At 41.7% G+C, this 27,409-nt stretch overlaps 1 protein-coding gene across 9 annotated transcripts in view; it reads right to left on the bottom strand.

Moving 5' to 3' along the window:
• Positions 1 to 10,195: 10,195 nt before the first annotated feature.
• sgcd (sarcoglycan, delta (dystrophin-associated glycoprotein)) overlaps positions 10,196 to 27,409 on the bottom strand; it is a 208,274-nt gene continuing 191,060 nt past the window's right edge. For all 9 annotated transcript variants that reach the window (XM_054756133.1, XM_054756141.1, XM_054756134.1 and 6 more), the window contains 2 exons: positions 23,365 to 23,488; positions 10,196 to 16,047 (listed from right to left, as the gene is read on the bottom strand). In XM_054756133.1, coding sequence (XP_054612108.1) covers positions 15,859 to 16,047; positions 23,365 to 23,488 — 313 coding nt within the window. In that variant the 3' untranslated portion in view covers positions 10,196 to 15,858. The remainder of the gene's footprint in view (positions 16,048 to 23,364; positions 23,489 to 27,409) is intronic.

Below are 27,409 nucleotides of genomic sequence, written 5' to 3'. Positions count from 1 at the left end.
ATAAATATAGCGCCACAACAGTCCTTATTGGCTAAGGGAGAACCCGCCCATGGTGTTCTGCGTCCTGATTGGCTGTAGATCATTGTCAACCAATCTCCTTTGTGCCATTTCCTGTTGTGGTCAATGGTCGCGAGCAAACTAGCTAACCGTGTGAGCCGCTTGCTAACTGCCAGTAAACAACAGAAGAAGAAACTCATGAATCTTCGGTTCAAGGCGCAGGACGAGGAGGGAGGATGTCGACGGCAGGAGCGATATGTTTCAACAAGGATACAGAAACGCTACAGCCGAACGGCGCCAGGACGAGCCACGGTCAGAGGAGTGAATACGCGTGAGTCACTAAATCATTTCTTGTGTCCAACCTAGTAGGTTGATCATTAAAATTCTAATGAAATTTGAACTTTGAGAGTGTTTAAACAAGAGAGAAATGTGAGGAAATATAGTATAAAGTGTATGGTGAGGGGTTTTACAACCTTAAAACATATTTAATAATTGCAAACAAATAAAGTTGACTATTTTGCAGATGTCACTTTTTGCGCGCTATTTTGGAATTTCATTGTATTTCACACTGTATTTCATTTTACATGATTATTATTCGTTATTGTCACAACTATTTTTATGATATATCTGAACCATCCATTAATATAAGGTATAATGCATGTTTCATTCAAATATACGGTATAAAAACAATTATAAAAAACAGAGAAATAATCAAGTCAATATATTTGTGGCATTATTTTTTTGTTTCTGATTAGTGTTTGATTTTAACCCTTTATTTGTGTTTGAAGTGGCCGTGGGCACTTATTTACTCAGCTGCAGAGAGTCACAGGGACAGATGTTTATGAGGGGGGTGGTCTTTAGTTGTACCAATGCAGTTTTACAAACAATAAAGAGTAAAAAAAAATAAAATAAAAAAATAGTTGTATTTTTCCCAGAAATAAATTGTATTAATAAAAATTAAATATATTAGAATGCCGTGTGTATTATAATAAATATACCTGTATATATATATATATATATATACTGTATATAAGCACGAGGCGTCCATTCGGGTTGCAGCGTTTGCCGTAAAGTGCCACAAAACAACTTGCGGTGTTGTCAGTGTGACAAAAAGCGGGATAACTAGCACCTAATGAAGACGACCGCTTCCCGCCATGTTTACTTTGTCCAAACTCATCTCCAGAAGCAAAAATAATCTTTTAAAGTCTCTTCCTCTGAACGCTCGCCTTCATCCGCACTGGGGACGACTCCAAAAGCGATGCACAGTGCCATACCTAATTTAATGAGTCGCTGAAATGTGGCTTGTTGCACACGGAGGCTGGAGGAAATTGCTCTTCCGCTCGCATCCTGTGAGGACATGTATCGGTGTAGGAAAGCAGAAAGACGTCTTTTTTGATCACACGATAAAATTTCATTCATTTTATTCTATTGTTGGACGTTTTGTCAGCATACTCACCGTGCGTTTCTTTCTGTTATTAAAAGTCACATTTCTCAAAGGATACCATTTCTTCGTTTTCACGTTGTTCTGTGTGTTTATTTCATCACACGCAAATCTGCAAAGGGGTATTAGAGCCACACTGAACAGTAGAAGAATTACAAGAATAAAGTCAAAAGTACCCAAGAAAAATCGATATTATAAAATTAATGATTGTGTATTACATAACGTTGTGATGTTACGACTCCCCCACCCCGCGCCTCAATTTTCCGAGAATACAGTCACATGATTACGAGAAAGTCGGAATTATACAAATAAAGCCTGACCATAAAAAAAGTAAATTTCCCGATAAGTAAGTCATAACATTACGGGAAAAAAGTCGTTGGAATACTTTGAGGAAAATAAAAGTAATTTCATGAGTCGTAATTTTACAAAGATTTGAATATTATGGGAAAAAGTCGTCATTTCATGAGCTCAAAGTTGAGAAATACGCCGTAGGTTTTGATATTCTGTGAAAAAATGTTGTAATTTCGCAAGAATTACTTTGTATTGTTCGAAGAAATATATCATCATTTTCAGAAAATAAAATTGGAATATTACAGGAAAAGTCGTCATTTCTTGAGCTCAGTCGTGATTTTTTTGTGGTTAAAAAAACAATGACAATAAAATGAAAACATTAATAAAACATGACAAGAAAAAAGGCGGAATGTGACGAGAATTAAGTTGTTATATTTCGAGGACAAGATGGTAACTTGGAGAGAATAATGTTGTAATATTATGACGAAAATGTCATAATATGAGAATGAAGTCATAATATGATCATTTAATATGATCAAATACCAAACACGTATTTATACGTCTTTCATATGTCACTTTTAGAGCACTGTTAAGACATAAAAACGGCCACAAAGTGGCAGAAGTGCATTTGAGAACTCGGCATCTGAATTTGAATGGAAAAAACACACATGACAGCAAGGAGGAAGTGGAAGAACGTGGAGGAGTGTAGCGTACAAAAGGTTACGTATTGTAGGGAAAATTTAACGCATGCACACGAGCGTGCGCGCACACTCATTGTCATTTTGATGTAAAACAAAATAACTAATTACTAATAATTGTGTTGTTTATGTTGTGGTATAGTTCTTTAGATATTTGAGCTGTCACAAAAGCAAAATATTCGCGTCAAAGTGGACGTTATGCTTGAAATGTGTCTTTTCACAAAAAGCCGTTTTTTCTCTTCTTTTTTTGTCGTCAACTGATATTTTCCTGATGTTCTACTACTGATTACTAAAGAACAACAAGTACTCTTACTTTTGGTGGGTTCCATGTTTATAAAGCCTTAGAACACAATATTCTGTGTGCCTTGAAAGATCAGTCAAAATCGTCTAAAATGGCCGGCGCCGAAGGGGGTTGTCTTGTGAAAACGGTCTGGGATTGAATGCGTTAATATCCCGAGAAATTTGTAACAATAGTTTGTGAATGTAATATCAGGAAGAAATAAATCATCATTTTCGGACAATTAGTCGTAATTTAATCACATAAAAAAAAAAAAAAAAAATGTTTTAGAATAACGCGGTAGTATTACAAGAAAAATGTTGTTTATAAAAAAAAAACACTGCAATGCCGACAGAAAAAAACATAATAGAAGAACAATATCTCAACTTCACGAGAATGAAGTCGTAATATTGTGATAAAAAAAGCGATTTGTTTGAGTGTGTGATTTCATCACGTCAGAATGAAGTTGGTCTATATTTCTATACTACCTCAGTCGTCATTAGTAGTCATCAAAATGAAGGGCATTGTTTTGTAAGACTGGGCCACATATTGCAAACTGTTTGGCAGTTACACAACTTTTGGCTTCACTTTTCTTTTGTGTTGCTTTGTGTCGAAGCCAATGAATAAATCATTGACTTGTGATTGAGCTGAAGATGAAGTCATGGAAGTTCTTCAGCGAAGACAAGTGGAGCTTGTGAGTCACAAATGAAATGTATCAAACCGCCAAAGAATCACGGGTGCATGCTCGGAATAGAGGATCTTTGATGCGACGGCCTTAAAAAAAAAAAGGCAGAAATTGCGCGTCCGTGACTTTGACATTGCTGCACAGATGGCGAGGCGCGTGCGTCGCTGGAGGAGGAAGATCAATGCTGCTTAATAAGCGATGAAAACGCCGCTGCGGGGCGGGGGAGGAAATTGCTCTTCCGCTCCCATCCTTGGCCACAGGCTCTTCCTCACTTATTTAAGACAATGACATTTCTCAATTAGGCCGTCCACAGCTGATTATTAATCCGCCGGCGCCATGTGAGTCAGAAGCTGCTTATTAGGGCGCCTTTTCTTCCTCTCAGCATCTTCTTCTACTACCTCACCTGCATCACTAACAATAAAACATACAGTAACTGTAGCAGACACTAAATGTAATCATAATTTCACTTCAGTACCTTTGGAGTTTTGTGGAGACTTGAGCTTCAGTGGCGCCCCTTCCCACCCTGGGGGTTTACGTCGTGCTTCTGTGCAAAAACAAGTTCTAGTTTGACTAAAGTGTATCCTCCAAAGGTCACGTAAGCTTGTCGATGTTGTGACGTTCACCCTAACAAGCATGCACTCTACAACTGGTGTCAAACCGAGGTTCTGAACACCTCGCAGGCCTAAACGCAATCTTTAATGAGGGGAGCAAATCAACACATTCTCACTCTTTCTCCCGTCTGCAGCTAACAAGACGGAACAAACAAACGGGGAGGAATAGACGCAGAAAGTTACATGAAGCGAGCTGACACATTCAGAGTTGGCGTGCTTACGGTGGTTAACTTCTCTTTAATTTAAAAAAAACAGTCTGAATATTTGTACTTCTTACTATAAACAGCGGTGGACTTATTTTTGTGCTTGTTTTGCTTTTTGGCGATGCACGCTTAGCTTTTTCTTTGGCTTTTCCACAAGAAGAAGCGCCCTCAACACAAGGTGATGAGAAGAGAAGAACAAACGTGAGAAGCGGCTTCAAAGTTTTACGTTGGTTGAAATGCACTTTTTTTTGCTAGTTCTTTGGCTTTTTTGCAAGGCTTATTCCAAAAGAAGAAGGAACAGCCTCCACATGGCGCGATAAGAGAAGAGGAACGTAAGAATAGAAGAATAAACACAGAACGTTCCGTGAGAAGTCACGTAAACGCTGTTGTTTTTACACTTCTGATGAATTTCTCTTGGAGATTAATAAAGTATCTATCCGGCCGTCCATCCATCCATCCGTCAATCGAACCAAATCAACCAAATACTTTTTCTTTGGCTTCTGGTGATACTTATGCCAAGAGAAGGCGCAGCCTAAACACAACGTTATGTGAGAAGTTATGTGAGAAGTTGCTAATGAACATTAAATGAAGAGTTAATTAACATCAGAGTTGTTCATTTCATGCTTTTCATGCTTCATGCTTTTCATGCCAGTTCATATGCACCTTTTTTTTTTTTTGGCTTTTTCTTTGTCTTTTGTTTTGCAACACTTATTCCAGAAGGAGGAGCAAGAAGACGAAAAGAAAAGAAGAACGTACTGTACCCAGGAAATCACATGACGTAAGCAGACTCACATTCAAAGTTGTTTTTTGTACATTTTTAGAGTGGTTGAACTCTTTTTATACTTTTACTTTTCTAGATACAAACACAAATACCAAACAAGTGAAAACCTCAGAGGACGTTGTCCAAAAATAACTTTGTAGTTATACCCAAACCCCCCATCCCAACAACGTGTATATTATTACGTATATTTTACATTTTTTTGCGCGAGAGGCAAAAAGGCAACTCCACACTCATGCATTTCACTTCAGAGCTATTTTAAGCCATAAAAAGGGCCACAAGGTGGCAGAAGTGCACGTGATAAGAGCTCGGCAGAGATCATGTGCCCGGAAAAAAATCACACATGACAGGAAGGAGGAAGTGAGAGAGCGTGGAGGAGTGTAGCGTGCAGAAGGTTACGCATTGTAGGGATTTGTTTTTTGTAGGGAAATTTTTAATGCATGCACACGCACACAGTTCAGATCCAAATGTGAAAATCATAAATAGTTCATGTTGTTATATTTGTAAATAAATTGCTATTTTGACTTAAAACCATCCCTTTTTTGTGTTGTTTATGTTGGTATAGTTGTTTAGATTTGTCACAAAAGTCACAAACGCAAAAAAGTCAAAGTCAAAGTTATGCTTGAAATGTATCTTTTCACAAAAAGCTGGTTTTCTCCCTTTTCTAGTTGGGAACTGATATTTTCCTGAAACTTACCTGAGTTCTACTGCTGATCACTAAAGAACGGAAAAAGGTAGAAACAACCTTTTTTTCTGATGAAAGACAGGAGTCTAATCTTTCTTTCGGTAGGTTCCATGTTGATATCGCCATAGAACACAATATTCTGTGTGCCTTGAAAGATCAGTCAAAATCAAAAGTCTAAAATGGCCGGTACTGTCTTGAAAAATGGCTGGGATTAAATGAGTTGATAGATACATTTAAATATAATTTACATTCAAAGTCGGTGTTTTTTTTTTTGTTTTGTTTTTTTTTTACAGTGGTTAACTTCTGTATTTAATTTCGGCACTCCTGTGACTCCATATGTACGACAGTTAAGCGTTAAAATGTCACTTCAGAAGTCTAAACAGTTAATAAAGCTGTTACGACAGCCACAGCGTGACCCTGGAACTATTCCCACTTCCATTCATTTCTATGGGGGGGGGGGATTGCCTTGTTTTTTACTGTGTCTCAAAAGTGCTGCATTCGGGTGCCTGCCTCGTGTTGAATGAGCAATGAAAGCGCGCACTTATGCAAGCGTGGGTATGGAAGGCAGCAAATATGCCGAGCAGCATCATCAGCATCATCAGCGGCGTAAACGCTGACATTGCGCTGATTATTATGAATTATATGCATGAGCAGCTTTGTCCTGGTTTCTGTCATCACTGGCGATATGGAACACATTCATCATCTCAGCTTATATTGTGGGTAGGGAGTGCATGTGCGAAAACTTTGTTGTCTTTTCTCTTTGCGTGTAGCAGCTCCTTTGGGTACTTTTGGGTTGAATATTGCAGTGAGACACAGATATCTGTCTGTTCATTATGGCTGGCTAATTGTCACGAGCAGCCCCTGTCGGGATTCATTTGGATAACTATACAAGTGTAAAAAGAAGTTAACATAAGAAAAACAATACAACCTTAACTGGTGACATTGTAGTTGGACTGCTTTCAACCACAGTAACCTTTTTACGTATAAAAAATAAGTATAAAAAGACAAAAAAAAAGTGTACTCACCCTTACCTTTGATGATGCGTGGCGGACGGACTGAGAAGTGAAGGCGATGATGACTTATCAGACATGCAAGCGTAAAAAGCTGTTATTATTAAAATGTAAAACATTCAAACATACACTTTGTCAGACACTTATCAATTTAGCCATATTGTACTGAGCAGCCAGGACAGATTTCCTATGTGGCAAAAAGCTACATTTGTGATTCTATGGTCATCGTCATCTTTCTTGCTGGTGCTCGTACAAAAAAATGCAAACTACACATGTGAAGCGCTTTGTCCCACGTGGCAAAAAGCAGCCATGCTAATCTGATTAACACGTCACCGAAGGAGCGCATTCTTGAAGATGTTTGCCGTTTCCGCCTTTGCGCTGCTCATTTAACATCCAGATGAAAGCGGATGTGATTATTCATCGTAGGTGGACGTGTTTTCAATCAGATTTTCCAGGGGATTACAGAGGAGGCGCTAAATGATTTCACTGAGTTCACTTCAATGGAAGATGGCAACTAAACAGCACGCAAAGATCCTCTATGACAGGCGCACCCTGTTGTTTTTAAGCACTGCAAAAACACGAGTCAAAAATCCTCTGAATAATGGCCGCTTTGCTTTTATATATAAAAACCTTCTGATTAAGTCAAAGATTCTGTACTGTATATGACAGGAGCACTCGGCTGTTTTTGAGGTTCTACTCCAAAAAGATCCCGTATTTGGCATACGCCTTCCAAAGTTTTTGTGGACCTACTGCAAAAATGCTAGCCAAAGAGCCTCTATATGACGCTAGCGTGCAGCTTTGTTGAAGTTTGACTGTACAAATGCCACTCAAAGGTCTTCTCTGTGACAGGAGTACTTTGCTGTCTTCAAGGATCCACAGCAAAAAGTCAAAGAGCCTCAATGGATAAAACTACACTTTGACAAGCATTTTTGCAGGACGTTCTTAAAAACACAAAAGATCTTTCATACATGAAAATGTGTGACGATGCGCCTAACAACAGTTCAGAATAGCCGCTCTTTTAGAAGTCCTTAGAGGGAGTACTTCAAAGTGTTCCCTCAGGGGGTTCCCGTTGTCTGCTAGGAGACATGAACGCTCATGTTGGCAGCGACAGTGAGACCTGAGAAGGTGTGATTGGGAGGAACGCCCCTCCCGATGTGAACCCGAGCAGTGTTTTGTTATTGGACTTCTGTACTCGTCACAGATTGTCCATAACGAACACCATGTTCAAGCGTAAGGGGGTCTACACAAGCACTCGGCACCAGGACATCCTGGGCCGCAGTTCAATGATGGACTTTGTGGTTGTGTTGTCGGACTTGCGGCCGCATGTTTTTTACACACTCGGGTGAAGAGAATGGCGGAGCTGTCAACCGATCATCACCTCGTGGTGAGTTGGCTCCGATGGTGGGGGAGGATGCAGGTCAGACCTGGCAGGCCCAAACGCATTGTGGGGGTCAGGTGGGAATGTCTGGCAGAGTCCCCTGTCAGAAGGAGTTCCAACTGCCACCTCCGGGAGAGCTTCAACCATGTTCCGAGTGAGGCGGCGGACGTTGTTCCGTGCCTCCATTATCGAGGCGTCTGGTCGGAAATGTGTGCCTGTTGTGGGGGTAATCCCAGAACCCGTTGGTTGACACCAGTGGTGAGGGATGCCATCAAGCTGAAGAAGGAGTCCTACCGGGCCTTTTTGGCCCATGGACTCCAAAGGCAGCTGACAGGTCCCGGCAGGCCAAGCCCTTCCTGCAGCTCTGGCGGCCGCTGAGGCAAAAACTCGGACATGGGAGGAGTTTGGAGAAGCCATGGAGAACGACTTCCGGACGGCTTCAAAGAGATTGCGCTGTCTCAGGACGGGGAACGCAGTGCACAATCAACACTGTATGGTGGGGATGGTGTGCTGCTGACTTCGATTGGAGATGTTGTGGACCTGTGGAAGGAATACTTGGAAGACCTCCTCAATCCCACCGACACGTCTTCCAATGAGGAAGCGGTGCCTGAGGACTCCACGGTGGGTTCTCCTATCTCTGAGGCTGAGGTTGCCCTGGTTGTCAAAAACCTGTGTGATCTCTCGCTGGTCTCAGGGGTTGGCAGTCCTCCGGCCCGCTGGCGCCCTGTCCTTGGCTGGGATTACCTCTCTTCGGCCCCTTACTGGTCTTCCCGGGGGGGGGGGCTCTCTGGGCTGGCTCTTGGGGCACTGATCTTTGTGCTGCCTGCCCCTATGGGCCTGGTGGCCTTCTGGCGGCCGGGGCCCGGCCTTGCTATTTGGGGCGGGGCTCTCTGGGAGGTGGAAGGCGGCCCCTTTCCTTTCATGCACTCTCAGTGACAATCACACGCCCACACATTCCTGCACCTTTATATATATATGAAGTCTTCCTCACATACAGAGATACCTGTACATATGCACACTCACAGTACATACGTACTTCCCCACATTACTCACTGAGTTAACCAGGGTGTTATTATGTTGTTGCTTTTATTACAGCGACGGTGATATCAGCAGTATGACTATATATATATATGTGTGTATGTGCGGTATATATGTGTATATATATATATATATATATATGTATATGTATATGTATGTATGTGTATGTATGTATATATATGTGTATATGTATATATTTTTTTTTTTACAATGATGTGCATTACAGTAACTTTGATTCTATTCACTATCATGGATAATCATTTCATTACTACAGTTATGTGTGACTGTTTCAATGCGGTATTATCATGGTGATCACTATCATAATTCATCATTTCATGACTGCTATTGTGTGCGACTGTTTCAATGCAGTATTGTCATTGTGATCACTGTCATAGTTCATCATTTCATGACTGCTATTATGTCTGATTGTCATTGACAGCTTTGTCATTGTGGTTGTTGATATTGATTTGTCCTTTATCCTTGTTCGTCTTTATAGTTGTCACGGACATTTATTTGCTGATGTCGTTCTGTATGTTTCTGTTGTTCTGTCACAATTGTTGTTGTTGCTGCTGTTGTCCTTGTCTCTTGTCTCTCTTTTTTTTGTTTTTGTCACCTTTGTCACCTTTACACTTGCAGTACCCAATATAGTAGACATCATAAGAGTGAATAAGCCATATGAGACATAAATAAGACTTGTGCTCATGTGTGTTGCTATAAATGTGTTCCCAAGGGGAACTGAGTGGCGGGCAGAAAGGAAGTGGTTCAGAGCTGAGTTTTAGCTTGGCATGGGTTACTGCAGCAACAGAGCCTGTGTTTTTATTACAAAGTTATACAATAGATAATTCACACCTGCAATAAAAGCCTGTTGTTCCAGCGATCAAGTCTGCCATTTGTGTGTCTCACCGAACATTACAGTAACGTTACTGACACCTAGTGATCGGTGTATAATACTACATATCATGCACAGCGTCTGAATGCGTCTTCTGAATGCCTTACATTTGTATTTTAGTTCATTTTGCCATTTTTATGCTTGAAAATGCTTAATTTAGCCAAAAAAACCCCATAAAATTTGCTTAAATATGCTGATGTTTTTACTAATAGACCGCATTCAAACACAAAACAGCATGATTTATACATGAATATATTTTTGAAGAACTGTGAGAGTGAGAACACATAATTCGAGGGACGACTGTACTGCAAAAACGTTCAGTCAAAGATCCTCCATATGTTTTTGTGTTGCGTGTTTTAATGACTTCAAACGTGAAGCTCTTATTAAAATATTTACAACATTCTATCTGCTGGTGGTCTAAAACATCATGTGATTGATTTAAAATGTGTTGTCTTTGTTTTGATGTGTTTTATTGTCAGAAGTGAATGAGGTTTGTTGTAATTAAAAGCGAGTGTTTTTTATGTTGCTGTGTTTCAGCTGCAGCCGTTATTGCTGCACAGAAACACAACGATCATGAAGTATGAAAAAGCATCACAAAGGCCTTGCTTTTAGCTTTCTAATGAGAAGTAACAATCAGTAACTCACCTTGATGGAAGCCGTCTCGCGAAGCCACGTATTTCCTGCATTGTGCGTGCACCGAAAGCAAAATGACTGCACAGAGTTTGAACGCCTTTTTTTTTTTCATTTATTTTGGCACCATTGAAAAACTCCATGAATGGCAATCGAAGAAAAAGTTCAATGGCAGAAACAAGACAGGAAAGGCGCATTCACGGGGCTGCAAGAGACACTTTATAAGTTGAAGGCCAAATAACCGTGTGTTTTTTCTTTTTTAATTCACTTACGACATATTTCCTTCATTTCCATGCAACTGTATGCCAATTTAAACACATACAGTGTTAATGGTGGACAATATTAGCTGAAGCTAGCTGCCTGCTAATACATTTTAAAGGTAAACTGCACTCTTTTTGGAACTTTGCCCATCATCCACAATCCTTATGTGAGACATGAACACACGTCTTTGTCTTTACTGCGCATTCTATAAATATAAAAACTGCTACAAAGAGGCAGCTAATTAATGCATGTAATGGGACACACCTATTCCGCCTACAAAGCCCGCTGCTAAAACACGTCCAACAACGTTTAATGGCTTTATATCCATGCTGTGACCAGGTAGTAACAGGTACATTCATGATAACATGTAATACTTACAGTATTTTTACAGCATTACCGTAACTTCCTTCCTGGGCGCATTGATTTCACGTAGAAATGAACGCGACACCTAGCATTAACTTTTCCAAACTCCAAAACTAAAAACACAGCAGCAGCGGCGGAAGCTCCAATATGTAGCGTTACCTTTCGGTCGTCAATGTGAGCGCGGCGCTACGAGCCAGTGTGTGGTGAAGCTAGTTGCTAGCCGGCTAGTAGCTAGCCGGTGTAGTGTTGTGAGGTGTCACTACGCCAATAAGGTAGTTATTTGGCGTAAGAATGTTAATATCAATGTCGCTGTAAAAAACAAACAAACAACAAAAAAAAACAGAACTCACAGAAAAGAGGAAGACGTGTGTTCAAGTCTCACATAAGGATTGCGGATGATGGGCAACATTTCCAAAAAAGTGTAGTTTTCCTTAAACAGAAATGAAATGTAAAGAAATGTTAATATTCTGCTTAAAAAAGCTAAAATTAAAGGAAAATTACTTCATGGGCAAACATTGTGCAAAAAAAGTGTTTAACACTTAACTAAAAAAAAAATAGAATATTCTTTTGGCGTATAATACTAAAAATATAATAATAAACACAGCGATTACAATAGGACCCTTACACCAGCTGGGCCCTAATAAATTAAATGTATAAATTAAAAGTCTCTTGACAACCCCGTGTGTCACTTTCTCTGTGTTTTTTTGTTTTTGTTTTTTTTTTTGCTCGTCACACAACCGGCAGAAAGGAAAAGCCAAGCTCAAATTAGCACACAGTTGAACACTCAGCACACGTTGGTAAGGAGTGAATGCAAAGACCTCGGTTAGCATTGACAAGCGAGGGACAACGTCAGCATGACTTCGCATGACGCGTGACTTCGTTTGCCTAAAGAATAAAAACCATTTGAGGTATGGCATTTATTTAAGTGGGCGCGTTGCTGTTTTTAAGGAACTGCTGCAAAAACGCTCGTCAAAAATCATAAATATAAAATGAGGGACCTAATGCAACTCGAAGATCTTTTCCTGTATGACAGGAGTGCTCTGCTTTTTTAAGCACCCAATTGCAAAAACGCCAGTCAAAAGATCCTCCATGTGACAGGAGAACTCTGCTGTTTTAAAGGCCTACTGCAAAAACACTCGTCAAAGATCCTCTACAGCAGTGATTCTCAACTGGTGGCTCGCAGGTCCTTGCCTGGGCAGTTTTTTTTCATTTTTTTAATGGAGGGAATTTTTTTTTGCAGAAGGTTTTGTCTATTAATACCCCTTAAAGTGGCGACAACTCTCTGTAGTGCTATTTGAAACAAAACCTGTTAGTACATTGTGGCGAGCTTGAATCGGACAGCAAAGAGGGAACTTTAAGGAAGTGCTCTTTATTTGCAGCAATCAGTCAGCGATTACTCCATGCCAACGCAGCACAAACGGGCAGGAGGTCATCAACGCAAACACCTACATAGCTCGTGGTGCGAACAAAACCGACACAACAAGTCAACACAAAAGGGACACACAACACAACTGCGCCACACACTGTGCGGGGAGCCAAATAACACTTACACGCTTACATACATGCAAAACTACACCCGCTGCTACAACCCGCAAGGCATGCTGGGTAACCTCGCTGTAGCTACACTTCCCCGCACGCTACACAGCGCACAAGAGCACACGTTGCACAGCCTCAAATTCAAATTCAAATTCAAATTCAAATTCCTAATTCTTTTCATTAAGTATATTTGAGGTGAAAAATGTCAACATTTCGGGTCGCCGCTTGTCATTAAGAAGTGATGGTGGGTCCCACGGCCAAACCAGTTAAGAACCACTGCTGGACGGTATATGACTGGAGTGTATTGTTGAAAACTGCACTTTTTCTCTTTTCTGTGCATTCTAAAGAGAGAAAAACAGCTAGCATGAGGTAGCTAGCAATGGGAAGCACATATTGCGCCTATAAAGCCCTCTAAAACAACTCCAAAAAACGCCAACCGTGTTCCAGTTACATAACGCGACCTGCATATCAACCAAGCTACGGCAGCATTGTTATTGTAGGAACTACTTTTCTGGCGTAGTGACATGGCGGCCTCACGCCGCTACCGAGTGGTATCGGTAGCTGCTGGAGTTGCTGCATAACTTGTGGGTTTGAATTGACTTCACCGTCTCAGCGGGGAGCACAAGTCTCGTGCTGAAAGAAACAGCCATGCCATCAGTCGGCATCTCAGTGAGAGCGGACACTCGCTACGCTTTTATGCTGTCAATGAAACGTTTCACACCAGTGCTACATGCTAACACCATGAGAATAGCTCAGTGTTTCACTATAGCTGGATCTAAGCACCCAGCAAGGTTAATTCTCTGCCTGGGGGGTGGAAAAGTAAAAAGTACCTGTCGACGGCTCTCACGAAGTCTGCCAGGATTAGTGCTAGCAAACGCTCTCTCCATGTTGCTGCTGTTGACGGAAGTAGCGTCCGTCGCTATGGACTCTATGGAATCAGTGGGCCCAGGAAGGAAGTTCCAGTAATGCTTAAAATGACCAAAATACTGTAAGTATTGCATGTTATCATGAATGTGCCTGTTACTACATGGTCAAAGCATGTATATCAAACGCTTGTATATACAATTTGGGGAGTTTTTAGAGGGTTTTACAGGTGAATCCCATTACATTGCATCACTAGTTGCCTCGTGCTTGCGGTTTGCCTCGACATAGAACGCACAGAAAAGAGAAAGACGTGTGTTCAGGTCTCATAAGGGTTGTGGATGATGGGTAAAATAAAAAACAAAAAGTGCAGTATTCCTTTAAGGCTTTCTATTTGAGGTGCGGTGTTTATTTGTTCAATTAATGGAGACACGGTGTCTATTAGAGGAGAGGCCACAATACGGCGAGCTGGCAGGCTTGAAGTAAGGTTAGGTGACTTTTTTGGGTCCCGTGTTGACATTTAATTAGTAAAAACGAAGAGGAGGTCTTTGCATTCAGACAGGCAGCAAAAGGCAAACAGAAGAAAGAAAAAGTGGAGGTCATGTCGATGCCAAAAGAAAGTGGAGGTGATGTGCTTCTTCTTTTTGCCACAAGTGCGTCAACGTAAGGCACAGGCACAGTTCCCCCTCTTTCAACAGAGTGGCTCTCGCATTTGTTTTTTTCGTTTTTTTTGTAGTTCTTCCTCACTTTCTTTGTAAAAAATGGCTTCCCAGTGCAAGAAACAAGTAGGGTGACCACAGAGCAGGATGTAGTTTATGTTGAATATGACCGGTAAAAAAAACAAAAACAGCATTTGGCTGGAAATGTAGTTGAGCACTGGTAATTCCCTGGAACGTTCGTTGGGCACGCCAGCGTCCATCTGCAACTTCAATTGAAATTCTTGAACGACAAACAACAACCTTGCAGCTATTAAACGGCACTGAATGTTTCAATGAAAAATATTCCTTCATCTACTTTTCGGTCAATGATTCTCAAACTGTGGTATGAGTACCGCTGGTGGTACGCAGGCTCCATCTAGTGGTACTCTAGTGGCAACATCAGATAATATTAGATTAAAGACATGTACAGATGGAATACTTGTACAAATACTAATTAATTAACACAAAGAGTCAATAGGACACCTCTACATGAGGTATGGCATTTATTTGATTTTTAAGGGGCTACTGGAAAAAAAAATGCGAGTCAACGATCGTTTATATGACATGAGACTTCCGCTGTTTTTAAGGAACTACTGCAAAAACGCGAGTAAAAAATACTCAGCGTGACAAGAGAGCTGTGCTGTTTTTAAGGATCTACTGCTATTCAAAGATCCTCTATACGACGGGAGCGCTTTGCTGTTTTTTTTTTAGTCAACGATCCTATATTTGACAGGACAGCGCTGGTGTTTTTTCAGGACCTACTGCAAAAATGCTAGGAAGAGATCTTCCGTATGACAGGAGAGCGCCGCTGTTTTTCAGAATCCACCGCTAGTCAAAGATCAAAGGACCTACTGCAAAACGACAAAGGCATTTCATAAGCCGATTAGCAGCGACTACAAACCACACGTTTGAAGCTAAATCGTGACGGCAAGCGGAAAACGGTAGCAAAAACTGTGTTACTTACAAAGCAAAACGTTTTGGAGGTTTGTAGATGGCGTTTGGGAAGTTTGAGAACCATTGATCTGGGATGCCATGTTGACACATACTTTGCAGAGTAGTTCACATGGTGGTAAATCCTTACAAAAGGGGCAAAAAGTGAAGATGAGTGGTCAAAAACAGGAGTGGGAGTGGGCTGTTGGCGTGGGTGATCACCCTAGTGGTTTTCTGGTACTGGATCAGTGTGTCACAATGAAGAAGTGTGGCAGTTTGGATCGCGCCGTTAAAATCAATACTCCGGAGCCCCCGTTGATATTCCCAATAGTGTGGAGATAAGAGGCTCCTTTGGGATCATAAAAAAAAAAAAAGTATCAGTTAATCTAGTGGATTGAATTGAAAACAACTGTTCTCCATGTAGAAAGCGACGTAGTACGACGTAATAAATACAGTGTCCAGAGGCTTCTCCACTCTGTTTTTTTTTTTTTTTACAAAAATACGAGTCCGAGTGACTGTTCATGCTTCCATGTCTGTTGTGAATCAGTCTCAATTGGGGGATACCTGCGAGTGTTCCTAATTGGCTGAGGGTTCAGTCCTAGAGGCAGACGCTGTCGCTGATTTGGCAGGTGGACCCCGTCCCGGCCTGTGAGAGGTAAAGTCTCCCGTTGGGGCAAACGCAGACCTCGTAGACCATCTGCCTGGTGCCGGAGGACGAGGAGCTGCCGGATGAGGCTTTTCCCTCGGGCAGTCGCATCAGGCGAATCCTGCGAGCGTCCAGAGAGATCTAGAAGGGGAGAAGCGATCTGCGTTCATTCTATGCCAAGTGCTGCATGTTGCGCACGTAGCCTTTGGCATGGTTGATGATTTCTTTCTGTTTATTTCTATGATGTAAGTCGGTGGTTATCATTAACCGAGATCGGTCCAGGGTGTAACCCGCCTCTCGCCCGAAGTCAGCTGGGATAGGCTCCAGCATACCCACGAGCCTAGTGAGGATGAGCGGCATAGAAGGTGTATGGATGGATGGAGGTCATATGTAGTATTCTGGTCACTAGGCATCAGTAATGTTACATTGATGAGGCATAGATTACATTACCTTCACACTGCATGGAGTCAATCATTGCATATCCCACATGATAGAGTCGAAAAATGTATCCTCCCATTTTCTGTGGAAGTGGTACGTTTTTGGCTTCCTAATTTGTACTTCTTCTCCACTTTTTTAAGTGTACTACTACTGTACTACTCTCCACACTTTCTTAAGTTTAGAACAAATAACTCAGAGGCTACCGTAGTTAAAGTAGCTCTTATGTCCCCGCAGTGGTCCAGTAGCCTGCGCATTAGCAAAGTGGTGTAAACAAAGAATAATAGGAGCGTAAAGGTGACTGTAGGGGTGTTATTTCATGTCTACAAGGCTCTAATAATGGTAAACACTGTATTTAGAAAGTCATTAACTGGTTTGCTGGTCTAACTATGAAAATATTCCATTTATTAATGTTGAATCCTGCTTCACTTCTGGAACCAATTGACCGTGATAAACAAGGGACGGCTGTGTATATTGTATACTGTATGTTATATATACCGTATGGTTAATACCGTATGCTGACTTTTCAGATCATTTCACAAGTTGTGGTTATTTCTATTGTGCAAGGTCGTGGTTCGGATTAATAACCGGTGGGAGGAGCGTTCACGTTTATTATATGACGCTAAATTGCGCATGTGCCCGTGCATGAGGCAGTTTGTTTTGCATGCACTCCAAAAAAGTAATTATTGCATGAATGTGATTGAAAGCAGCTTTTTAAAATGCATGTTAACACCTTAATTAGATCGCATTTGACTTTTTAAGGATCAGATTTGTCACGCCCCGTGTGTTAGTCGGCGTGACAGGTCATTTATGTTTGCTATTAAGCCTCAGTTAAGAAGATACGATACCGCAGTCATTTGCTGAGGAATGTATTTGCACAATGTCCCTTACCTTTGGGTACAAAGTGTAGGTTTGGATTGCACTAGTTCAAGTGAATCATGAATCAAGCTATACCAACCTCTGTTCATCCTGATTTTGTATTGCATTTTCAACTAATGCTTTGCACTCGCTGATAGTTTATTCTTAAGTATGTCAGCATTATTAATAATTTATACTCCATGTCCTTACAGTGTAACGAATCTAGGAAACTTCACCTGCATTGTCCACTATCCAGGTATTTATTTCACACTCACACTGGCTGATTTTTTGGCTAAAAAGTTACTGAATCGATTTAAAGTTACTGAATCGTTTCGGATCGTGTTGTTCTAAATGAACCAATATCGTCCTTGAATCGTATCGGCAGCCATGAATCACGATCTGAATGGAATCATTATTAAAACAAATAGCTACGCCCCAAATGCAAGGTGGTGGTTATCATGGATAACTGGCAGGTGGCGCCTTGATTATGATTATTGAAACTAGCTCACATAGGGAAAAGGCATTGCTTCAATGAATGGATGATAGTGTTTTAAAGCAATTAAGAAGCATACAACTGTGAAAAGCTACAAATAATTACAGACACGTCTTCTTTCCAAACTCCCGCCATCATCATCATCACCAATGTGGTAACCTCAGACAACCCTGTTGCTGAATCTCAACTCTTCACTCTTAATTGCTCTCCAAGCAAGTGTGCCGGCCTCCCCCACGCAGCGCTCTCTTCATTTTTATTTTTCTCCACAGGACATCTACCTCTCATTACTTTCAACTTGCTCGCACAGAGACTCCACTCTGCAGGACTGCCCGGAATGTGAAGTGACTCCATATTGAAACTCACATTTGCTACAATTTCTGGAAATCATTGTAATAGCAGCATACAGAAGCAATTTTGGTCATTTACGGCTTCATTTTTTTCCCCCTGTTTTTATTCAGGGAGCCAACTCCAAGTCGCAGCACCCCTCTACTTAGTAGCTGTGCCCATTATAATCAGCCTAGTGCTAACGCTGTGGAATTGATTATAGCTCCATCGATGCACTTGAGGCAAAATGAAGTGCACTACTTGGCTGCAAATCATACAGGCCAGCTATGGGATATAGAACCCTTATCCGAGGGGTGTCCAAAGTGCTGTGCGGGGGCCATAAGTGGCCTGCAGCTTGTTTTCTGTTGGCCCGCGGCACATTGTAGAAATAAAAGTAAACCAAAAAAACAGTATAAATGGGGAAAATAGAACAAAAAGGCAAAATGTACAGAGGAAAAGCTGAAATGTTAATACTGATAACTAATAATAAACCAAAGCTTTGCTTTTAAATTAGGGCTGTCAAAAATAGAGCGTTAAGGGCGGTAACTACTTTATTTCATTGATCAATTACACGTAGGGCGGCATGGCTCAGCTAGTAGAGCGGTTGTCTCCCAACCTGAAGGTTGCGGGTTCCATCCTCTGTCCTCCTGTGATCGTATCAAAGTATCCTTGGGCAAGATACTGAACCCCCGGGTGCTCCTGATGCTGTGTCATCAGTTGGTCAAAGCACTTTGAGGTGGAAAAGCGCTACACAAGTGAAAAACCACTTACCTTTATCTTACATTTTATTCGTGTAATTAAAGCATACGCATCATGGCAAGCCAGGCCTCGCTGTTATCACGACAGACGGCGGCACAATGTCCCGTCCCCACACAGTCACACAGAGTCTGACGCTGTGTGACGCTCCTTTATAACTTTATTTAGACCTGCACACATCAATAGCAGTGCAGTTGCAACGCTATATGTGTATCTCCAACTCACAAACACGTCTCTTGTCCCTTTGTCATCGGAACGACACTTCCTCTTTGTCACTAGACGACCGCAAGGTGGCACTCGGAACATCACAACAACATCTTTATTATGTGTGTATGTGGGGTCTAAATAAACTGAGTGGATATTCTTATCACTTACTTTGTAACTCTTAATGTGGAAGTAGAATTTTCTGCATTTAATTATGCTCGGAAATTCCAGCAAATTCACTCAAAACATGTGAATTCAACTTAAATGATGCGATGCCTTTGAACACAACTCCTCATTGCTCATAATAACACTGATAGAGTCTGATTCAAATGTTCTGCTACAATGAAAGAAACTTGACTTTGAGACGTGTGCTATCTTTTTGTTTAATCTTCAGTTTATTTGGAGCTGTTAATACACTCAAATATATATAATCATGCCCTGTCATTAATCTTTCTTTCAATAAATATATACCATATATGGTTGCAAAGGGTGATTAACCATGATTAATTTGAAAACCGTGATTAATCTGTTAAAAAAAGTGCATTTGACAGCCCTACTTTAAATATATGTACAGATTTTTTAAAGCCTTTTTACAAAATTAAAAAAATACATAATAACATCAAAGTGGCCCCATGCATCCTTCAATTTTCAGTATGCGGCCCTCGGTGGAAAAAGTTTGGACATCCCTACCTTACCCTTTCTGCTCAATCTGACGCTGGCATGGAAACAGAAGTTCAAAACATTCAGAGAGTGATAGAGAGTGAAGCGGATCTGGCAATTTTCTTTCTTTGGAGGTCAGAAGCGCCTCAATGGGGAAGGAAGTCAAGCTGCCAGTGGAGGTGCTATCAGAGCTGCGATAGAGGCAAGACGCAACCTGTGTGAAAGGCTATTCCACAACGCCGAGATGTGGTCATTTTAACCCCGGGTGGTTAATGCTGGATCTGCTCTGATGGCTGTTGTGGCAATTTTGCAGGATCTCTGTGTGAAAGGTGCTGCAGCAATGATGTTATGACATATGTAAAATAGTTGGAAAAAACTTAATCAAGAATAGAAATCTCTCCTTTTTCCCCCCCCCAAACATTCTTTGACAAACTTTCCCCGACTCGTATTTCCCCTCCGCCCTCTGTCCTCTTTCTGTCTTTTAACGTCGCTTTATTTACATTTTCCCTTCTTGCTCATCCTCTCCTTCCCACCACCCGTTGGCCGATTCGTTCCGCACATCACATCACTCTTCCTCATCCTCCTCCTCCCCGCGTTCATCATCACGCTCGGCTGCGCTGATAAAAGGATTTCCCTTCTTGGCTTGCACCAGTAGTGTCATGTCAGATCTGTTCACATCAGCCCAGCAGGATTAGAGCAGGGGAAGAAAGTGTTTAAAAAGTTTCTCACAAATAATAATAATAGTAATAATAATATGTTCTGTGTGTTAAGATGAGCCGCTGCTGATAACAAGGGGGGGGGAGCCGTTCAGAAAGGTGACCTTGACGTTCACTTTGTTTAGTCCAATTAAAAGTAAGGTAACTAACGCTTCTTTTAAGGACGGGCCAAAATGTAATAACAAACGTTAACAACACGAGCAGTACAGCGATGTGAGCTCCAGTGTTAACATTACAGCCACATTTTGACAGCGTCATCATGCTAGGTTAGCAAGTTTGCTGAAAAAACCCCCAAATAACCAAACTTACAGCTTCCATGTCTGTGGTTGTCAGACGGATGGGTACATTAATAGCTTCATTTTAGGATGTGTAGCAAAGTCTCTGTCTTAAAATATATTTTTTTCTGTTTTATGGTTATGGTGTTTTACCTTGATGTGTTTCAAATAACAGTATTGACTTATGCACATGGAAATTCGACCGCGAATGCAGGATGCATCAGCAGAAAAGTGTGCAAGAACCTGTGCGGCCTAAAAACACGTCCTGGCCAGGATGAAGTGCAAGGAACAGAAGAACATGTAGCAATCTACAGGATTTGATCCTGGTGAGCTCAGCCAGGAATCAGCCCGCAGAGCCCAGCCCCTCCCAGCACTAAAGCCTCCGAACCCCTGCGGAACAGTCCAACAGAAGCAGATCAAGTGGCCTTCAGCACCGCTGTCACAGTTTGACACAGACCTGAGCCACATCCAAGGAGAACAGCTTCAGCCAGGGCCCCAGTGGTGTACCCTCCACCGTGTACAAGCCCTGCCCGCAAGTCCTTCCACACTTTTCGCCGCATGGGGAAAAAAATTGCAGGGCAAAAGAGGTGTGAATATCAGTCAGTTTAGAACCATCTCACTAAGTGAGTTCCTTCTACAGAACAGCTTCATCGAAAACCTCTACTCTAGGGTGGGAGAGCCCGGCTGTTTGGTAAACACTGATGTGGTGACACAACTCGTGAAGAGAAATGAGATCTCACAGTACTCTGGCTGGACCTTGCCAATGCGTATGCTCCATTCCTCACAAGCTTTTTCAGCTCTGCCCTTCAACGATATTATGTTCCCAGCAAAGTCACAGGCCTTTATTTTGGATTACTAAAAGGTTTCAGGCTTAGAGCCAGTGTTGGGTCAGGTACATCAGACTAACACCGACTTGAGAAAGCATAATAAGCCATATAATGGCTTTCTAATAGTCATACTTGTCCTTTGCCATGAGCATGTCAACAGAGGGGGAGTGCTGGGGACACAATTAGGAGTACGCCAATAAAAGTCTTTATGGACGACTTGACTGTCACCACCTTGACTGTCCTGGGATGTATAAGGATTCTCCAAGGCCTGGAGCAGCTCATCACTTAGGCAAGGATGAGCTTTCAGCCAGTAAAATCAAGGAATCTAGTGCTCAAGAAGGGAAAAGTAGTGGGAAAGTTCTGCTTCTCACTGTCTGAAGTCGCCGCCCGTCCATCACGAGCAGCCAGTTAAGAGCCTCGAGAAGTATTTTGACTGCAGGCTCAAAGATTTGACGTCCATCCAGAAAACTAGCGAAGAGCTTGAGGACGGGCTGAGTTGAGTTGACAAATCAGGTCTGCCAGGGAGGTTCAAGGCCTGGATTTAACAGCCTTCCATCTTGTGACCTCCCATGACCTCTGCTGTACTCGGTACCCATAACAACAGTGGTGGCCATGGAGAGAAATCAGCAGCTACCTGAGTTGATGGCTTGATCTACCGTGCAGTCTAAGCAGCTGTGCTCTGTGTGGCGCCACTAACGTCCTGCAGCTCATGGAGTTAACGGTGTCCAGGACATAGGAAGTCTTTCAGTCCATGATGTTGTTATTGCTTTGACAAGGTCCAGTATGGCTGATTTTAATGTTTCCTGTTCTGCTTGTTTTTGGCTTCTTGTGAGTCTTCCTGTTCTCTTTCTCACATTCTGATTATGAGAAAGAATGATTATCTTTCTGATTATCTTTCTTTCTTGTTGTTAATGTCCGTACTGTTTCTACCACGTATGATTTACTACATGACTAGCACGAGATTTTGTATATTCCTTTGCAGTCTTGTCCTGTTTATTGTGTTTTTCATAACCCTTTGTATTGGTTCTGGTATTCCATCATGTATGATAAGGTTCTGTCCTTGTATTTGGTTTCACTTTTGATTTGGATTTTCTCCTCGTTCTTTTACCTTGTTTTGTACTTGTTTTCCTTTTCTGATGGTCCAGGTTAGATATTGGCAGCTTGTGAGGGTGTGTTTTATGTGTGTCTTCTCCTCGTCTGTCCTCTGCGTTATAATGGTGGCCTGTGTGTGGGGTGTCTTTTTTCCGTGACGTCGGCAGTGGGTATAAATTTCTCATGTTGATCTCGTCATTTTGCTTTCGCCTAGCGGTTTGAAGAGCGTCTTGAGCATGTTCTTCTGTGGGGACTTGTTTTAATAACGCGTTTGTGTTGTTGTCTTTGAACATTTTTAATATTCCTGTGACCGTGTTTCATAATTTGGCCTTCTGTCCGCGGTCGTGTATTTTTTGGCATGCAAATTCCGTAGCCAACGTGTAGTCTTCTTTTGTGATCTGACCTGGTGTAACTGCAAAGTTTAAACCACGCCCGAGTGCTTCCTTCCTTCTGTGTCGGTGAATGTGTGGCGACACGTTGCGCACCCACCTCTCATTTGTGTTTGTGTGTGTTTTGTTGTTGCTGTTGTTTTTCTGTCAATGAGATTTTTAGTTTCTTTATCTGACGGTCTTTCGTTGTTGTGAACTCAGTTGTGAACAGCAGTTAATGACTTTTGACCTGGTGCTTATTTGCTTTTGTACATCACTCAGCCGTCAACTGTAGAAGACCGTAGATGAAGTGGACAGCCGTTAATTGGAGCATTTACGGTAAATTAGCTCAGACATCCAATGTAGTGTGGATTATTAGGTTTATAGTTTCACTTCACGACTACTTGGTCTTTGAAAACGATACACGTTTGTGCCACCGGCCGACCTCACCTCCCCATCCTTGGATTCCAGTCGCAGCTCATTCCTGCAGATGGCTTGGATGTCTCCGGCTTCGGCCAGGATCTGGATGCCTTTGGGGGCCTCCATTAGTAGGGAACGAGTGGGCGACTCCAGCCTGGAGGACAAAAAACAACAACAACAGCAACTCATCAGTGTTTGGATAGATCTTCAAAACAGCAATACGCCTTTGTAGGATATCACCAACTTTTTACAACCGCATTATCGGATGCTGCACGTAGAACAAGCTATCTGTCATTGTGACATTTGCAGACTGGCAGTGAGTTGTATCACTGTGCAATAATAACAGCTACACACTACGGCTATTTTGCAGACTTATTCTCAGTTGTTGCCAGACTGATTAGCAGTCTGTGCATCTTGCCAAATTAAAACATGAATCTTCTTTGCGTAACCCCATTGTGCCCTCTGCCGTGCCCTCTTTTGAGTCGCATTAATTACAATGATTAATGCAATACACACTCAACTTGTTTGATTTTCAGTTGAACTCGTTTTTTCTCACCGAGTGACAATGTGCTCGTTTATTTTATTGTCTCACTCTGTGTGTGCTTGCATCAACATATTCTATTAGCATTTTCGCTGGAGGGAAAACATCAAGTGTTGTGTCTTGACATTTAGTGGGTGTACATGAACTCCAACGAAACCTTGCTTTTAATTATTATTCACACAGGTTAGCTTATTTTTACACTTGAATGACTTCCATCCATCTATTGTCTTCTGCTCATCTGGGGTCGGATCGCGGGTGCAGCAGCCTAAGACGAGAAGCCCAGGCTCCCCTCTTCCCGGCTGCTTCGTCCAGATCATGAGGCGTTCCGAGGCCAGCTGAGAGACATGGTCTCGCCAATGTGAGAGACTTAAGAATGTTTAAAACATTACTTTGTTAAAAACGTACATTTGTGAGGCGCATCTCGGATGTGACTTCTAGCGTCGTTGTCATTTGTCATTAGGAGGTGAGGCTATTGTCCAACGTATTGTGCTAACAACTTATTGTTTCACTTCAATGACCATTAAGAATGTTAAAATGTTACTGTAACGCTCCGTGCGTGGCATAAAACCAGACTGGATAGTCGAACATCAGCCACACAATCACCACAACAGCACAAGAGTTTCTAACAAGGGCGACTGTTAAGGCCGAGCTAACCCACACAACTGCCAACATGGCGGATTCTCACCCTCGTCACTTTCCATCCATTCCCCTTTTCACGCCCCCCAACCCCGGAACACATCTTTCACGGCAACACAAACACGAACACAACACATGACAGCCCTAAGGGGCATTACATAACATTTTTTTTTTTTAAACTGATGTGAGGGGGACATCTTTATTTGTTGTTAAGAGTTAACACTGACCGTTTTATGGATTTTAATGAAGATTAGCAATGGTTAGCTTATTTTTACACTTCAATGCCGATGAACACTACAGATGCTGAAGTAATGTTTTTTCTCCATGTGTGACAACGATTTTCTCATTGATGTTAGCGCCTCACTCTGTGCATGTTTGCATCGCATCGAAATAATCCATTAGCATTCTCACTAACCACTGGAGAGAAAACAAAGCAAAAAAAAAAAAAACTATTAGCGCCAGCGGAGTTGAGAAGTGTTGTGTCATGACATTTACTGAGAATTGACATCACTTTAATCTCAAGAACAAGAGAGAGAATTGATCCCGTGTTAAGTGCAGGGATGAATACAGACAAGTCTCCGAGCTAAACTTTCCTCATCATTTCCCCTTTTGCACATGAAAGCAACCTTTTAGGAGTATTTTGCTGTTGTTTTTTCTAATTTCCCCTCTGCGATCAATAAGGTTTGTGTTTCTTCCTGGCAACACTTCATATCTACAACTTGAATCAAAGGTTAATAACTTTCTATGCTTCCTGCTCGTATCTTCGCCTTCGGGGAAACAAAAGCAAAAAAAAAAAGAAAAAAAAAAAACGGAAATGATTGGACGTCTCCGACATGATAGAAATTGCAAAAACCATCTCGCATTCGGTGTCCTTGGCGGTGTCCTCAAATGATCTGTGCTGCGCTGTGAGCACAACGCTCAGAACACTCTGAGCTTATAAATATATAAGCGCAGGAGAGTCGAAATGGGCCGTGCGGCAAAAATCACAGGTTAAATGGCAATCTCGATCGCTCTGTAACGCCGTGGATTGCTTCAGTGGGCTTTTGTGAGCACGGCTGAGTGGACAGAGAACACAGCGTCATCTCAATTGCTGAGAAAAGACTAGTAGAAGAAGAAAGGTAATCATAGATGATCACAGTGTATCCCACTGGGCTAGAGTAAGTGAAACGATTAACTAGCCTTGGAAAAAATGTCCTAACTTAATCCAAATTCAACAAAAAGCTACCATTCTTGGCCCATGTTGAGATTTCGAGCACTCGTATAAACAACTACATTTTAACGTGACTGAAATAAAACTGCGACCTCAGTTTTGCGTCAAAAAAACAAACAGACATACCACTATTGTGTTACGCAGTCTTAAAAAAACGCTCAGCTTTTTGTACAAATTGGTGACGAAAAGCTGCAGCCAGCCGTCTTGCATTTGCATTTTCAGGATTACATTGAAAGTAAAAATTTCGCTAAATATCAAGAATGTGTTTGGGTTCCGTGCCAACCAAGAACCTGTAAATTAAAAAATATATATATATATTTTTTTTTAACAGCAAGCCTAATTTGTTTATTGGAAATGTTCAGACGTTTCATTTGTCTCTCATAATATTATGACTTTAAAAAATATAGATATATTTTTTAATATTCCAACTTTACGCTACTAAAATGATGTTATTTTTTCCTCATAATATTACGACGTTATTCTCGTAAAATTACAATTTTTTCTTGTTACACTACAACCTTTTTCTCTTCATACATTTTTCCCTTTTTTTATTTTTATGTTAAATTCTATTTTAGGAATGTGCCACAGGTAAAAAAAAAAAAACACAGCCGCTGGCCGCAAATGGCCCCCAGGCTGCACTTTGGACACCTCTGACCTAAGGGTTAAGTAAGTTACATAAATAAAAAAATACCAGTAGAGTTTGACCCGGGAACAGATGATTTCCATTATTTTCTAACGGAAAACTGTTTTGAAATTTGAACAAATCAGACCAGATGCCTACAACGGGATCAGGTTCACCCAACAGCGCGCTAAAAGTATGTAAACCCCCGCTTTGTTCTGCTTTGAGCACTTTTATGTGTCTGTGGAGTTTTAATCATACATAACGCGTCCATAAGGGAGGACCCCCGGGACAATCATAACAGGATGGGCGTGAGTCTATCAAAGTGTCACTGACGGATGAAACAACAACAAACAGTAACAAAAACTCCTACTTCCTTTATTGCCTCCTCCCTTGCCGTACCACTGTCACTTTCTACCTTATTGCCTCATAAATACTGCTTTTATCTTTGCCGGAGATTGGCATCAATCACGACGCGCCCACGCTGCCATTTTAACTTCCACAAAGTCGCTACTCTGATGCAAGGACACACTCTTGCCACACAGATGGATGTGACTGCTTGTAAAAGTGACAGCTCGGAAAGATACCTGTGTGCGTTTAATATGATATTAGCCCAAAATAGGATTTGAATAGTGGATTGCTCACTGCCAGCGTGTTTGGATTTGGGAGAGAGAGGACGACTGTCGATGCATGTCGGCACTGACGCGATGGGGGGGCTTTGCAAAATAATAAGTCTTTCTGACATGAAAAGGCAGCCGCCGCAACTCTGAAATAATAGATATTTGTCATCTCCTCTATTCCCTCGCCATTCTTTCCTGACGCTTTCATCTTCTTTTTTCGCGAGCTCATCGCCTTCCTCCGCTCTTCATGTCTCCAGCTATGTTCTTGTTGGACTTTATTTTCACTGTGCCACAATAAAGATCTTTTTTTTTTTGGAAGAGAAGTCATGCGGCGCAACCACAGCAGAGACCTCAGCTCTGACGCCGTCTTGTTTGTACACACTACACGCGCAGAAAGCCTACAAGACAGCAAGCAATATTAAAAGCGCAGACAGGAAAATACGCACTAT

Source organism: Dunckerocampus dactyliophorus, chromosome 16, assembly GCF_027744805.1.
Source record: "Dunckerocampus dactyliophorus isolate RoL2022-P2 chromosome 16, RoL_Ddac_1.1, whole genome shotgun sequence".
In the NCBI taxonomy this organism is placed as follows: domain Eukaryota; kingdom Metazoa; phylum Chordata; class Actinopteri; order Syngnathiformes; family Syngnathidae; genus Dunckerocampus; species Dunckerocampus dactyliophorus.
This window is presented reverse-complemented; position numbering and strand designations above follow the sequence as displayed.